The 15,822-nt window shown below is 28.1% G+C and overlaps 2 protein-coding genes across 2 annotated transcripts; one reads left to right on the top strand and one right to left on the bottom strand.

Moving 5' to 3' along the window:
- Window positions 1–4,313: 4,313 nt before the first annotated feature.
- Window positions 4,314–4,913, bottom strand: LOC130818555 (uncharacterized). The gene is made up of 2 exons (XM_057684719.1): window positions 4,682–4,913; window positions 4,314–4,636 (listed from the first exon to the last, which is right to left on the bottom strand). Exons 1-2 carry the CDS (start codon window positions 4,911–4,913, stop codon window positions 4,314–4,316), a joined length of 555 nt encoding a protein of 184 aa, XP_057540702.1.
- A 6,460-nt stretch (window positions 4,914–11,373) lies between these two features.
- LOC130817832 (uncharacterized) lies at window positions 11,374–14,370 on the top strand. Its single transcript, XM_057683754.1, has 2 exons — window positions 11,374–11,919; window positions 13,576–14,370. Exons 1-2 carry the CDS (start codon window positions 11,773–11,775, stop codon window positions 14,119–14,121), a joined length of 693 nt encoding a protein of 230 aa, XP_057539737.1. The 5' UTR covers window positions 11,374–11,772; the 3' UTR covers window positions 14,122–14,370.
- Window positions 14,371–15,822: the final 1,452 nt, after the last annotated feature.

Raw genomic sequence — 15,822 nt, 5'->3', positions numbered from 1 at the left:
GCAGCTTAGTATTCCTTTGGGTACTAGGTTCAAGTCCATTTTCTCCCTCTTTTTTTATTAATCATCTTTATCGTTATTATCATTGATTCGTTTCTTATTAATTTATTTTTTTCATTCTTTTTAGTAAATATTTTAATAACGATGACAACTTGACAAGCACTGAATTTGGCTAATAATCAAGTAATCATCAAAGGTACATCCACAATATTATAGTATTTTTATATTATATAAATATTTAAAGAAAAAATAAAAATGGAATCGATGGTCCAACCCGCCCGTCCCGTGAATTGGAACCGCCGAAACCACCTCATGAACCGCCAAGGAACCGTTTGGAACCGCCCGGAACCGGAACCGAAACCGGAACCGGTCGCGACAGGTTCTAAATGGAACCGGAACCGAGTGGAACCGGAACCCGATGGAACCGGAACGGAACCGGCCCAACCCGGACCGTGGCCATGCCTAAGTGGAACTCTTGTTTACATCGGGAAATATAATAGTCCTTAGGGATGTATACTTTGCTCCCGATATTAGTAGGAATCTTGTCTCAGTCCTATCTTGAATCAATTTGGATATAAGTTGGTGTTTGAAGCTGATAGATGTATAATATCTAAGTGTGACTTGTTTATAGGGCGTGCTTATTCATGTTGTAATTTGTTTAAACTTTCTTTAAGTTGTAATCCTAAAAACATGATATGTAATATAAATATGTGTGATAATTTACATTATTTATGGCATCTTAGATAGGCACATGTTAATTTTTGTAAAGTTTCTTTTATGTCTAAGCATGAGTTGATACCTTTATGTGAACAAAAATCTGAAAATTGCAAAACGTGCATGCTTAATAAGATCACAAGAACGCCTTTCAAAAGTGTTGAAAGAAAATCTGAAATTTTAGAACTTATACATAGTGATCTTTGTGACTTTCATAGTACACCATCATTAGGCAATAAAAGATATGTAATTACTTTTATTGATGATTATTCAAGATTTTGTTATGTTTATCGTTGCAAACGTATCTTCTCTATGATGTTGTTCAATTCGTGTTCATTCAAGTAAGGAGTCCATTATCATACACAAAGGAGACACTACAAACATCATCTTGTATTTGTAGTATATTTTCCGAATTATTATGTGTAATAGTTTACAGTCTTTCATTAGATTGTATTGTGATATACTACTCAATATATTAAGGAATAAGATCATGCTTAGGGATGCAGGCGGGGCGGGTCTAACAGGAGACCCGCCCCATCCCCGCCCAATCGGGGAGGGGATGGGTCCCGGTTTGATGGTTCATGGGGCGGGTACGGGTATAAAGTTCATACCCACCGCGGGGATGGGGATGGGGATGGGTTTTAGGTGATACCCGCCCCATCCCCGCCCGTCCTGCCCCGCCTCAAGATACCCGGCTCAAAATATTTTAAGTCTTTTGCTAGTTTTCGTTTTCTTTCCCGTTTTGTAAATGCGATATCTTCTTCGTCCAGACTCGCATTTGTCTTCATAAAAATGGTTAAAAGAGTTCAAAGTTGTTAATGATGAGTCGATTGGTATTTTAACTAGTTATTGATATTTATGTAATAATGTTATTAGTTTTATAAAATGATTGAGTGGCACAGATGGGTATTAAGCGGGAATTTGACGGGTGGTGGGGCGGGGATGGTTTTAGATACAAACCCATCGGGGCGGGGACGGGAAAAAACATTATACCCGCCACGGGGATGGGGATTGCATTAAGAGATGGGGATGAGGATGGTAATTCCAATACCCGCCCCGTTTGCATCCCTAATAATGCTAACTTTAGTAAGAATTACTTTATATGATAATTCACTATGAGAATGTCATGTGAAACTTTACATTTTTCTTATATTGTATTATATGAACTACTCCCTCATTTCTTTTTTGTTCTTCTCGTTTAATTTTTGCACATTTTTATAGCAAATTTTAAACCTTAATATCTCTAAATACACATAATAAAAAATTATAAAATATACATGATAAAAAAGTATACATTAAAACGAATATAACGAGATCTCATATGGATATATTTTATATTCTAAATATGTGTCAAAAACATTAATGAAATTTCTCTCTCATTAATATAGAGTATTCCAAATGAGAAGAACATTAGAGAATAGAGCGAATATGTATAAATTAAGTAATCCACGTGGAAAGTGTTAATAAGTCATTAGGCTCAACTGCAATATGAAGATTCAACCAAGGTAGTTCACCTAACGTGCCTTCACCTTACACAATTATTACTTATGACTTTATGAGGCAAAAACTTGCACCAATTAAGCACTGATGTTTATAAATTATATTAAAAACAAAAAGAGTTAATCATTTACTACCAAAAATGTAGAATTGAATTATCAAATAATTAGAAAATTTGAAAAGATAGAATTGTCCGTTTCTAAAATATTCAATTTTATATTATGTTACATAAAAAACATATAAAAATATTTTTACAAGTATTTTTGACAAATTAATAAAACTTTTTAGTGTTTGCAAGCCAATAATGTACAACTATAAAATAAAGATATTTTCCCTAAAAAATTTGTCTATGATGCGCATTGTACGATTGTATTTTTCCCTTTCTTCCAAAAGATTTTCATGTCATCACTCATCATTAATGTAGTCATTTATTGCCAAGTTCAACTATTTCAATAATGTCCATCATAAATAAAAAAAAAAAATCAAATCGTATAATAAAACAAAATTATTTTCAAAGGTATTCAAATTAATTTCTTTGATTGAGTTGTTAATTTAATAATTTCATTAAATATTCTTAGTATTTTTCAATATTCTCATAAAACATATTTGAATTCCTTATATCAACTCCTTAAAACCACAAACCTTCCCCACTACCCCAACCCCATCCCCAATCATACAATTAAGCCTTATATTATGTACAATAGTTTTAAATTTCTTATAATTAATTAAAAACATTATTAATTACATCATATAAACACAAATCAAACCCAAAGTCTCTTACCTCATTATTTTTACCTAAACATGGATGCATAACCTAAATATAATAATTCATAAAATTTTCGTGCAAAATATTGTCTAAGGCCCATTATATGATTGTATCTTTTTACACTTTTTTAAATGATGAATCAAGTCATTAATGATCTTTAAAATAGTCATTTCTAATCAAATTCAATCATTTTATTAATGTCTAGATTCAACAAAAAAAAAATTGAATTCTTATTTGGGTAACTAAATTAATTGATTGGAAGCTGGGTAAAATCCACATAATATTTCCTTATTAGGGATCCCTTAAATTGAGTGTAAATATTTAAGAGAGTAAAAAAGTCAAATTAATAAAATAAAAGTAAATGTACAAATAAAGTAATTGTAATAATTATGAAAGAAGTAGAATGAAAGTAAACTAAAAAAGATAAATAAATAAGAAAGATTATTTCTTTCATTTGGGGGAAAGTATTCTCACACCCTCTCCTAGGGTAAATTTATACCCTAATATTAGGAAACTTATTGCTATTTTATCCATTTTTATTATTTTCCAACCAAATTTTTTATCTCTCTAACAATCAAATTCATTTGATCTTATATCTAATTAATTTTGTTTCTTACTTTGATTTTTTTTACCCTTTTAAATATTTAAACTCAATTCAAGCATATCCTAACTTTTCTAACATTTTCCAAAAGATTGGTTTAAACTTCAATCCCTAAAATGTTAAAACCTCATGCCTCCTATCCTCTCTCTTTTAACCCAGTCCTATTTACTCAATATCTAAGTTAAAGTCAATTTTCATGATTTAGATGGTAATTCATTTATGCTAATCTATAACTATAGCTATTACTAAAATAGATCACATTTGACAACATCACTATTTAATATTACTTACGTGTCACAACCTCAATCAAAATATCTTCTTCACAACTCAATGATAATGTCACTTTTATTATGACTAATACTAGTTAGATACCTGTGTAATGTACGGTTTTTATAAAATTTAAAATTTATGACAACTTATGCTCAAATGTATCCCTTATTATTTACGACTTGTTAATTGAATTTATGAAGCTTGATGATGTGTTAAAAGTAACATTTTAAAAAAAATGGATAAATTAGGTTTTAATTTGATAACTTTAACAATTAAAAGATAATAAATATTTTGATCGATCGTTTTTTTTTGGCAAGTAAAAGGAATATGTAACTTCCAAAAAAATATTTTACAATCTAGGCTAAAAAAAAAAAAAAAAAAAAAAAAAAAAAAAAAAAAAACCACTTCCCTAACACGAAAAGGGAAGTACAAAGGTCAAAGAAAGAAATCCAAAAAACAACCAAGCAACTAAACAATGAGACTAGCCTTCCTAACATCATCGAGCCTAAAGGTAACATAAAAAAGAAAGTTCTTTGCTACATGACAAGGACGCAAGATTTTCCCCTCAAAGATGCGCTCATTTCTTTGGAGCCAAACCCGAAACAAAATCTCAGTCCACAGCATCACAGTGATACAAGTCTTAACACTCTTCCTCTTACTATGCTTACTCATTAATTGAACAACACTAGTAAAGGGGAGAGGCCAAGGGAAAGAGAACACAGTAGCAACATGAGAATGAACCTCACGAACAAAGCTACAAGCACCAAACAAATGATCACGATCTTCCACATCTGGATGACACAGTACACAACTACTATCACACATAATCCCCTAACGAATAAGTCTAGCTTTCGTAGGCAAATGATTTTGGAGAACTTGCCATAAACAAAGGGCACTTCTAGGAGAAGCTTTATTACTACACCAAAGGGATCTCCAAGAAGGCTTAGAATTAGTAGGGAGCTTAGCCAAATAAGCCTGCTTGATATCAAACTTGCCCGTCACACCCCATTGTTGAAGCTCACTCCAACCAAAAACATGCTTCATGCTATCAATAATACGAGCTAACATCTAAGAAGCCGAGCTAGGAATCAAGTAATGCATAAGATCTGCTCCCTTGATGTAGTAATCATGTACTCATCTGATCCAGAGCCAATCTTTCTTATAGGCCAAAGCCCACAAACTTTTTAGAAGAGCCACATCATTCTAAACATGAATATTACAGATTTTCAAACCACCATACACACGAGGTATACAAACATTTTTCCGCAACCCTTGGTTTAGACCCCTTCTGCTTATCCAAGGCCCAAACAAAATTATTACACACCTGATCAACCATATCAATAATATGCTGGGGGAGGACAAAAACTTGGGCCCAATAAGAATGCATACGATGAAAAACACAATAGATAGCACTCTAGCTTCTATTGATATGCAAACTAGAAACACGAGCAAAATCATCAATCACTTCTCTCAACTTGACCAAAGAAGGAATGTCAGGTTGGGTAAAAATAAGCAAATCATTAGCAAACAACAACTCTATAATATAAGACTTCGCACATTTAGGATGAAACGTAATAGCCCCACCTTTAACCTTTCTAAGCACCCTAGAAAAATACTCCATAGCCAAAGCAAAGAGGAAAGGAGACACAGGGTCTCCCTGCCTTAAACCTTTCTTAGCAAAAAAAGGCTTAGAGGGGATATAATTAACAAGCACATATAAGAGATAGAAGAAATACACCTCATGATCCAACCAATGAATTTCGAAGGAAAACCTAGCTTCTTCAGAACACTCTCCATAAAAAGCCATTCAATAGAGTCGTACGCTTTAACCATGTCAATCTTCAGCATACATCTAGGACTAACATGAGCCCAGGTATACCCTTTAACGAGAGTAGAAGCCAAAAGGACATTATCACTGATTTGTCTCCCCGGAATGAAGCTACACTGAGCCAGATCCACAATGTCACACACCACCTTCTGGAGCCTAGAGGTAAGCATCTTAGCAAAGATCTTTTAAATCACAGAACAACATGAGATAACATTTTTGATCGAACAATTATTTTTTGATATAATTAATAGACATATTTTTAAATAAATGGGTATAATGTTAATATTTGTGTAAGTAAATAAATTAAACATATGAGAAAAAACACATATATCTAATATTCACGATAACAATCAAATATTTGATTTACAAAATTTTTTTGATTTACAGAAAATATCTTACAAAACTAATATGTCAAAATTTTCTTTATTTTTCCCTCCAAAACTCAATGATAATGTCATTTTTATTATGACTATTATTTATATCTTTAACTTTTTTACTTTCTAACTATGACTATAATATTACCCGTATTGAATGATTTTATACTTTTTAGGTTACATTATTTAATGTATCAGAAAACCATATCTTTTAATTCATTTTATTCAATTACTTATAAAATTTATTAATTTTATTTGTTAAATGAATATTATTTAATCAGTGTAATGTATATTTTGAGATGGTTAAAAGATAATATACTTTTATTTGGATTTTTAATTTATACTATTGGTTACTTAAATGCAATGCTTAATTTTAATATGATTTTGGTTGTGACCATTTTTATGTAAGTCACTTATATTTTTTATGATAAACAAATTAATTTTTTGTTTAAACTTTTATAAAATAACTAGAGGTGTTCATTCGGTTGATCGAGTCGGTTTCGGACGGGTGTCATTCGATTCGGTTGTATTTCGGATCGATTATTTTTCGGCTATGTGTTATAACGGGTCACACTCGAGTTGAGTCGGTTAGTCACGGTTCGGTTGGAGATCGGTTATTCAAGCTATCGGGTTAACATCGGTTTGGTGTTGGTTGAAGTTCGTGTCGAGTGTCAATCGGTCTCAGGTTATCATCGGTTACAAATTGGTTCGGTTTTGTCGGGTACAGATCGGGTTCGGATTTTTTTTAACAGAATTCGGCTACGTATTATTAATTACTATTGATCGAATCAATATCAGTCATTTTTTTATTGATGACAAGATTCCCTTTACTTAAAGCAAAATAGTTAAAATGCAAATCAATTAGTAATTATTATTACTTTGTTACTTTTACTTGTTTGACCGGAAATTAAAATTATAATGTTCTATCAATTTTCATCTAATTCGATTAAAAGTAGTTAAATAAACTTTGACCATTGATTATTAACTCTAAATATATAAAGCCATGTATTTATAAAATTTAATTTATTAAAATATCTAACACTTTATTAGATTAACAAAAAAGATGATTGAATATGAGTCTATCATACTTCTATGTTAAAAATTGGTTCAGGTTTACATCTATTCGATCTAAAATTCGTTCGGATTAAATCAATTTTAGCCGGATAGAATTCGGTTTCAAGCATGATTCGGGTCGGATATGACTCGGGTCGGTCATTATTAGGTTCGGGTAATCTCGGTTAACGGTTATGTGTCGGTTACAAAAATCGATTACAGCTCGGTTTCAGCTTTTCCATTTTCGGTTGTCAACCGGTTCGGGTACAATTTCGGTTCGGGTACTGTCAGTTCGATAAACCTAAAAAGGAACACATTTTCGGATTAGTTTACTTTTGGTTTCGGTTCAGGTTTTCGAGTTGGGTCACTTTTAAACAGCTCTAAAAATAACTTTACATATTTTTATGTAAATTTTGATTTTAATGTGTGTTATTAATAGTTGTAATACTTTATATAAATTAATGTAATATTAAATTTTTTAGCATAAATTGATATGTTATATTTGACTAAAAATACTTATAATTTTGTATTGTATACTTCATGTACTAACCAAATGCCTTTTAAATAGAAGTGTAAATATAATTATATTAAATTTATAATCAAAGTTTTTGTCTTTTGTTGTCATTTATTTGTCACTAACAAAATTTTCAAATCATCTGCGTGCACTATGCATAGTATGATACAAATCATATAATGTATGCAATGTATATAATTATTTAGAGTGAAGTGAGATATAACTATAATGTAAAATTTATATCATTAATAATAATAATAATGATAAAAATACGTCAGATTTTTTTAATAAAATCATGCATCGCACGGACACTATCTAGTAAATAAACTAATCCACCCTTCTATATTAATTTAGTGAATATTCAAACTTAAATTATCTATTAGACTTTATTATAAGTTTAACATCGTGAAGCGATAATATTTACAAAGCTGAGTAATTGAAAGTCAAGTTATTAGAGTGAACTAAACCACTTATTATCTATAAATCGAATATAGACTTTTGGGTTGTAGATATATTATTAACGTTAAGTGAGATATAATACTATATAAGTTCGATCAAATTGAGTTAGTAGAACTAATCTAACAAAATGATTAGACAATTATAGACTTATATTGTTTTGAAGTTATTTAAATATCTAAAAAACTTTAAGCTAACTATATTAATTTATTAATTTATAGATTAATCGATTACATACTTAATAGATCATATTCAAAAATTTTGATTGGAACTTGTCCATAATTGTGAATTAAATAAATTTAAACCACCTATAACATTATTGGTCTATTATAGATATATAGTTTTTATTTCTTATAGTATTATAAAAACATTAAAAATGTTATTTATATGACATATTATTACATTATTATACTTTAAATAATATATTATACTATTATACTTTAAACCAATTAAACTCTATCATTAATATATATATATATATATATATATATATATATATATATATATATATATATACATATATATATATATATATATATATATATATATACATATATATATATATATATATATATATATATATATATATGTATATATATATATATATATATATATATATATATATATATATATATATATATATATATATATATATATATATATATATATATATATATATATATATATATATATACATATATATATATATATATATATATATATATATACATATATATATATATATATATATATATACATACATATATATATATATATATATATATATATATATATATATATATATATATATATATATATATATATATATATATATATATATATATATATATATATATATATATATATATATATATATATATATGTTATCTTTATCAAAATACATTGGGTCTGGTACTCGCCGACCTGTTATGTATTATCTTTATCAAGTTGAAATTTACACGTTAAAATTTTATAATCAATATAATTATAAAAATTAATAATAGTCGTATGTTTTTCACTTTCCTTCAAATATACTCCCCATTCAAATCAATGGCAAAGAGAAATTGAGTATTTTAAAATTGTGAATTTTTTAATAATAATTGAAGAGAAAATAATAAAGAAATTAAAAGAGACTTAATAAGTATTGATGAGATATGTTGGATTATTATAAATTAGTGGCAAAAAGAAATTGAGTATTTAGCTTTTTGAAGGTGAGATTATTAAACAAAAATTCAGAAGGTGAGATTATTGGTAGGTAATGAAAAATAGGTTGGATTATTATAAAGAAGGAAAAAATGAGAGGTAAAATGATATAGCAGATCATTTTCTAAAGGGTCAATTGGCAACAAACTGGAAGCAAATGTTGGATTATTAAAAATTTTTAGAAAATTATCAATGGTACCTCTGAGTTTTTGCATTTTATAAGTGGTAACCCTAAGTTTTTTTTTATTATCAATGGTACCCTTGTATTATTGAGCGTTTTACAACCGTAATCTTTTTTAACTTTTTCCGCCCAAAATCGTTCAAAACTGTTAACTTTCTTTTATGTTTTGAATTGAAAAATAAAAGAAAAAGAAAAAACTTAACGGTTTTGGAAGATTTTTGACTGAAAAAGTTTAAAAAGGTTACGGTAGTAAAACGCTCAATAGTACGAGGGTATCATTGATAATAAAAAAACTTAGGGGTACCATTGATAAAGTGTCAAAACTCAAGGGTACCATTGATAATTTCCCAAAACTTTTCAAAAGATGGAATTATTGACAAGCAATTGAAAATAAGTTAGATTATTTACAATAATTTTTTCTATATAAAAATTGGTCGTAATATGAGTTTGATTTTACCATTTTTGAATATCAACCGGTTTGATTGTAACTTCAATTCCTATCATGTTGATTTGTAAATATAAAAAGAACACATTTATGGATTAGATAGCTAATGGTTTCGGTTCAAGTTTTGTCGTAAGGTTACATTTTAATAGATCTATTATGGCCTAAAAGTTGATCATGCTTCAAACCTAAAGTAAGGTCATCATCAAATACTGATTATGTTCCATTAAATTTACGCTGTAGAAATTTGACAGAAATAAAAGAGATAAAAATATTATAAGGTAATTAGAGAAATACATGGATTAGATAAAAAACAAGTAAAGTATGTAAATGTGATAAAAGAGAAAATGTGAGTAATGACTAAAAAATAAAAATGGTGTAAATTTGGTGAGACAAATAAAAAAGAGTGCAATAAATTTCTTAGAACAAAAAGATTATAATAGAAGTACTTGTATATTCCTTTAGTCCAATGAAAATGCCCATGAATATGATAGTGATATATTATGAAGAAAAATATTATTACTAGTGGTAAATTCAAGGAAAAATTATCTGGAATAATCTAACATTTTTATGATTTTTTAAAAATAATTTTACCTATTAATTAACCATGAATGATCCAAACTTTTAGGGTTAAAATAAAATCGGTAACTAGATGACTTCCTAAAATAAGTTTTATTTTATTAAAAAAGATAAATTAAAATAAAAATGTTGAAAAAAATGTAAAAAAATGTTTATTTTTTTTCTAATTTTTTTATCATTCAAAATTTATTATGTAAAATTTTTACATTTTTCTCTAATTTTACATCAATTTTTCATTTTATTTTTTTAGTAAATTACCTACTATAACAAGTGATTCAGTTATCTGAGTTTATTCTAGGCAAACACCCTAATAAGTTAGGATTTTTCATGGTTAATCAATAAATAGGATTATTATAAGAAAATCACGAAAATAGTTGAATTATTTTAGGTATTTTTTCCTAAGTTAATATAAGTTGATATATTAGAACTTAGGAGTAATATTGTTTCATTTTATTTTTATACTTTCTCCGTTCTAAATTAGTTACAACATTGGTAAAAATAACACTATTTAATCATTATTCTTAATTTGTGATTAATTTTTAATCTATAAGTTAAAATATAGTCAAGTGAGATCTAGTTTGATTCATCTTATTGCAAAAATTATTAATATTAAATTTTGATAATTTTTTATAATTCATAAATAAAGATATTAAAAATTAAATTAACATATTAAACTACGTGAAAAATCAAACATGCAAATTGGAAGAGAGGAAATATTTATTTTAAATAAATATATTTTGAATTTTACTTTTGAAGTGAATTGAAGATCCATTATGATAGTATATGTGACATGATAGTTAATGAGCAGCTAAAGAGGCCAATCCATGACATTAAATGTAGACTTACAAGGTTCATAATAACAATATTTATGACATTAAATGTCCACAATTACTGACACGCCCTCCCACTTCTTGTTTTGAATTAATCACCAACCCCACCATTTTTTTTCTTCATTCATTCTTCATTTCTTCTCCTACCCATTTATTCCAACACCAATAAAAACCAAAACTAATTAATGTTATTTAATTCATTTCCCACACCCAATTCCAAACCCATCATTTAATTTTTTCTATTTCTTTCTTCTCTACTAATTAATTCTTTCCCCATCAATTTTCCCTTTCTACTACTCAACAGTATTTATTTATTTATCATAATCATCTTCTTCTTCTTCTTCAGAATTCAATCTCTCTGTCTTTTTTGTTCTTGTATTATATTATTCTCTTTTTATTTTCTAGGCTTGTATTGAATTAAATTTTAATTAATTTGAATTTGAATTTGAATTGAATTGAATTGAATTATGATGAGTATGGAGATTAAAAGTGAAGCTAATTCTGGGTTAATTACTCGTGATTTTCTTGGTGGTGGGTGTTTTGGTGTTGAATCTAAAGAGTTAGACCTTGATTTACGTGTCCCTACTGGTTGGGAAAAACGCCTTGATCTTAAGGTAATTTTTCAATTTCCTCCACTCTTTTTTGTTTTGTTTTTTAATTTTCATTTAAAATTTCAAATAATGGGTTCTTTTGAGCATAAATATGTTATTTGTTTTTACTTTGAATTGTTTAATGTTAATTGATGATGAATTAATTAATTAATAAAAAACAAAGTGTTTTTAACTTTGAAGATTTCACAATTATGGAAGTTCATGAACTTTGTTCGATTATTTTTTTCAATAAAATTCAAGTGATGGGTTTGTTTGATGATCGATGATCTTTGTTTTGGCTTTAAATTGTGGAATTTTCAATTCTTGAATGTTTAATAATGATGGGTTTTTCAAAAGAAAAAATAAATTGAACTTTGAATATTTCAGTATTCATTATGGTGCTGGATGAGTTTAAAAATTCAATATATTTATTGCTTAGTTTGTAGGGTTTTTATTGTATCATTTAATTTTGATTAATAAATGCTACCATGATCAATGTGTGACTCATTAAATGTATTTAAACATTTCGAAATGCAATCCTTTATAATAATTAATTCATTCAATAGAATATTGGTTGCAATCTAGTTTCATCATCCAAAAGTTGTTCCTAATTGCTGGTATTTTTGCAATAATTTACACCTAAATAACTACGATTCCAAGTACGATTCTTTTCTATCTGTTAATACTGCTACATTTTATTGAATTGGACTTGTATATTTTTTCTCAAACCAATTCTAGATTTAAATACTATGTTAATTTGGGTCTATTGTTCTCTTATTGATTTATTTTGATTCATTTAGTCGATTTCATCCATGGTTTTCACATGTTATGATTGTTTTTAGTTTATTTCGTTTGTAATTTGAAGGTAATGCCCAAAGATATTCGTTTAAAGCTCTATTGATATTGGATTATGTAACGGTTAAAATAGTGACCGAATTAGCTCTTTACACATGCAGAGATAATCTCATCCAGTCCGTCTTATACGCATATCCGCCCCTTAGTATTTGCTTAATAATTCTTCCTAGTCTAGTTAAATGCTTTGTTTGTTTTATGGCATTGTACATTAATTACTTGTGTTTTATTTTCAATTTATAAGTTAAAACATACTGGTAGTCAAGTAAAATCTTGTTTAATTCGTCTCAATGCAAACTTATTAATAAGTTAACCTTTTTTTAAAACAATTACAATTAGAGATATTTAGAATCAAAATAGTACATTTATACGTGTGCAAAATCAAATTAGAGATTTCATTAGTATAGAAGGGATTACTATCTATTTATTGTCATTGGTTTTTCTAGGGTTTTATTATGTAATTTTACGGCTTTTGGTAGGTAGTAATAGAAATTGAAAACTAGTGTAATTTTAGTTAAAAAGTATTTTGGTTACCTTGATGGTCATGCTTGTCCAACCCCAATCATTTCATTTTCTTCATAAAATTCATTCCAATGCATTACCATTGAGAGATATGATATTAGGTGGTAAGGGAAATTTGTAAAAAAAAAAACTTTTTTGTAATCAAAGTTTTATTAACATGGGAATGATATAGAACGTTTGATGAAATTTTACATTATAAATCATTTCCATTACTACCATTTAGTATCACTAACCATTTAGTATGTTATCATGTTGAAAAGGGTAATGTTGCAAGGAATTGACAGTAAATTTGGGTATAATTTGCAGTCAGGAAAAGTGTTTCTACAGAGATGCAACCCTGCATATACAGCAAATGAACAGAGGAATGCAGCAAACAAAATGTCCCCAAAACACCATGATTTAAATACAAGCTTTCTTCAATCATCCTCAACAAACAGTATAAAACAGAGTACTCCACTTGGTCTACTTGAACACCCAAGTTTAGATTTAAAGCTTGTCTCAAACAATGATTCACCCATTTCCTATACAAGTGTTTGTACTTTAGACAAAGTGAAATCAGCCCTTGATAGAGCTGAGAGAGCCTCACCCACTACATCATCTTCATCATCGTCTTCTAAGAAACGTTTGTTGATGATGTCAACTCCATCTCCGTCCAACAACTCATCAGTTTCCGATGAGCGGGACCCATTAAGTAATCAAAATGGAGGCCTATTGGTAGCTGCAGCTTGCCCTGGTTGCTTGCTGTATGTGTTGATTTCTAAGAATGATCCTAGATGTCCCAAATGCAGTTCTCTTGTAAATTTGCCTGTGTTGTCTAAGAAGCCTAAGATTGATCTTAACATTTCGATATAAATGGATGAATGGATGAATAAGTAATCGAATGAATGGTAGATATTAGTAGAATGGTTGAAGCATTTGGTATGCTACTTACACGATAATGATGATAGTTCTATAGTAGATAGAAAAATGGATATGTACATTTCAAAAGTAATACAAGATCAAGAATTTCTTTGCATTTGTTTGAAGTCAATTTTGGTTGTCCCATTTGTTTGAATATTCAAATACATCATTTAAGTACTACCTCTGTTTTCAAATTTTTATACCATTTACTTTTTTTGTTAGATTCCTATGCAATCTTTAAAATCAAATAAATTTAATTGAGTTTTAAAAAATTTTAAAAAGTTGATATTTAGATTGTATATATTAAGACGAATCTAACAAGATTCCACATAAATATGTTTTTTCTTATATATCGATGAGAAACCGTAGTTAAAGTTTAACGCTGAAATTCGTAAATTTTATTTGAAAAGAATATATAAAAACAGGGGAGTAATATAAAGATGATATAGATACTCAGCTATCATTAAGAGATACAAGAGTTTACACCTCTGGGCTCTGAACTAAATAGCATCGAGATGGAGTGATCGCAAGACTTGAACAGAGTCGTCTTAGAAATTTTCAAGGTTTTGATGGAAATAATGAAGTATTTAAATAAAGAATTTGTTGAACTTTAAAAATAAAAAATGGAGTTTTGAGTGAATGCTCAAGTTTGTTGCTACTAAAACATTGGATTTGAATAGTCTTACTTATTAGGTAGTCTTTGAATTTAGATGATTTAAATGATACTACTACTACGTTAACCTTTTTCATAGACAAGTATTCTAATAATCCCTTTATAACTGCCTTGAATATGAAGTCAATTCTTGTTACTCATTACTCATTTGTCTTTTTAATTTGGTTTATCCCCACAACTTTAATTTAAAATAATTCACAAATTTATTATTTTTATCTTAAACTATATTTATATAATAAATTAGAAGAGAAAATAAATAAATAGAAGAGGAAGAGACGGATGAAAAAGGTAAGGAAGAGGTAAAGACTGAGAAAAAGGAATACTGCATCTTGTAAAAAGAAAATGTATTTGAACAAAATTTGTTGTCCAAATAAAAATTTTGTATTAATTTAAACTCCTTTCTTTCTTTCCTCTTTATTTATTTCAATTCAAACATAGTGTTAATCTTACTATTTATTTATTTACATTAATATTTATCTTATTCAATAACTGAAAATTAATATTTATATAAATATGCAAATTTAATACTCCCTTCGAACCAATTTAGTTTTCCCATTTCCTTATTTGGTAAAGTCTTTTTGGTTGTTCCATTTTTATTTTTGTCAATCTTTTTATACCTAAATATCCTTAGTTCACACAAGTAATTACGAATATACCCACATATACTTTACTTACCCAACTACCCATCACTACTTATCCTTTACTACTTTCCCTTTTTAATGGACCCACACCATCCTTAATAACCGTGCCCAAGCAAATGAGACATCTAAATTGGTTCGGAGGGAATAGAATACAAAGAGTATTCATAAACGTGTGGCAGTCGTGCTGATGTTATAATGAAGCTTAGAGACGTGAGGTTCTTTAAAAGTTATAGTTTCATATTCATTCAAGTATAATAATTGTACAGGCGACAGAAATTAATGTATTGATAGTTCAGCTAGAAAATACAACTATTTTGGTACAAATTTGACCCAAATATT

This window comes from Amaranthus tricolor, chromosome 7 (assembly GCF_026212465.1).
Source record: "Amaranthus tricolor cultivar Red isolate AtriRed21 chromosome 7, ASM2621246v1, whole genome shotgun sequence".
NCBI classification, from domain to species: domain Eukaryota; kingdom Viridiplantae; phylum Streptophyta; class Magnoliopsida; order Caryophyllales; family Amaranthaceae; genus Amaranthus; species Amaranthus tricolor.
Note: the sequence above shows the minus strand (reverse complement) of the source record. Positions and strands in the feature narration are given on the sequence as shown.

Coding starts and splice junctions, on each gene's coding strand:
- LOC130818555 (XM_057684719.1), bottom strand. CDS start 4,913: ATGTTAGCTCGTATTATTGATAGCATGAAGCATGTTTTTGGTTGGAGT. Junction 4,637..4,681: donor TACGAAAGCTAGACTTATTC/GTTAGGGGATTA, acceptor TGTGTCATCCAG/ATGTGGAAGATCGTGATCAT.
- LOC130817832 (XM_057683754.1), top strand. CDS start 11,773: ATGATGAGTATGGAGATTAAAAGTGAAGCTAATTCTGGGTTAATTACT. Junction 11,920..13,575: donor AAAAACGCCTTGATCTTAAG/GTAATTTTTCAA, acceptor TATAATTTGCAG/TCAGGAAAAGTGTTTCTACA.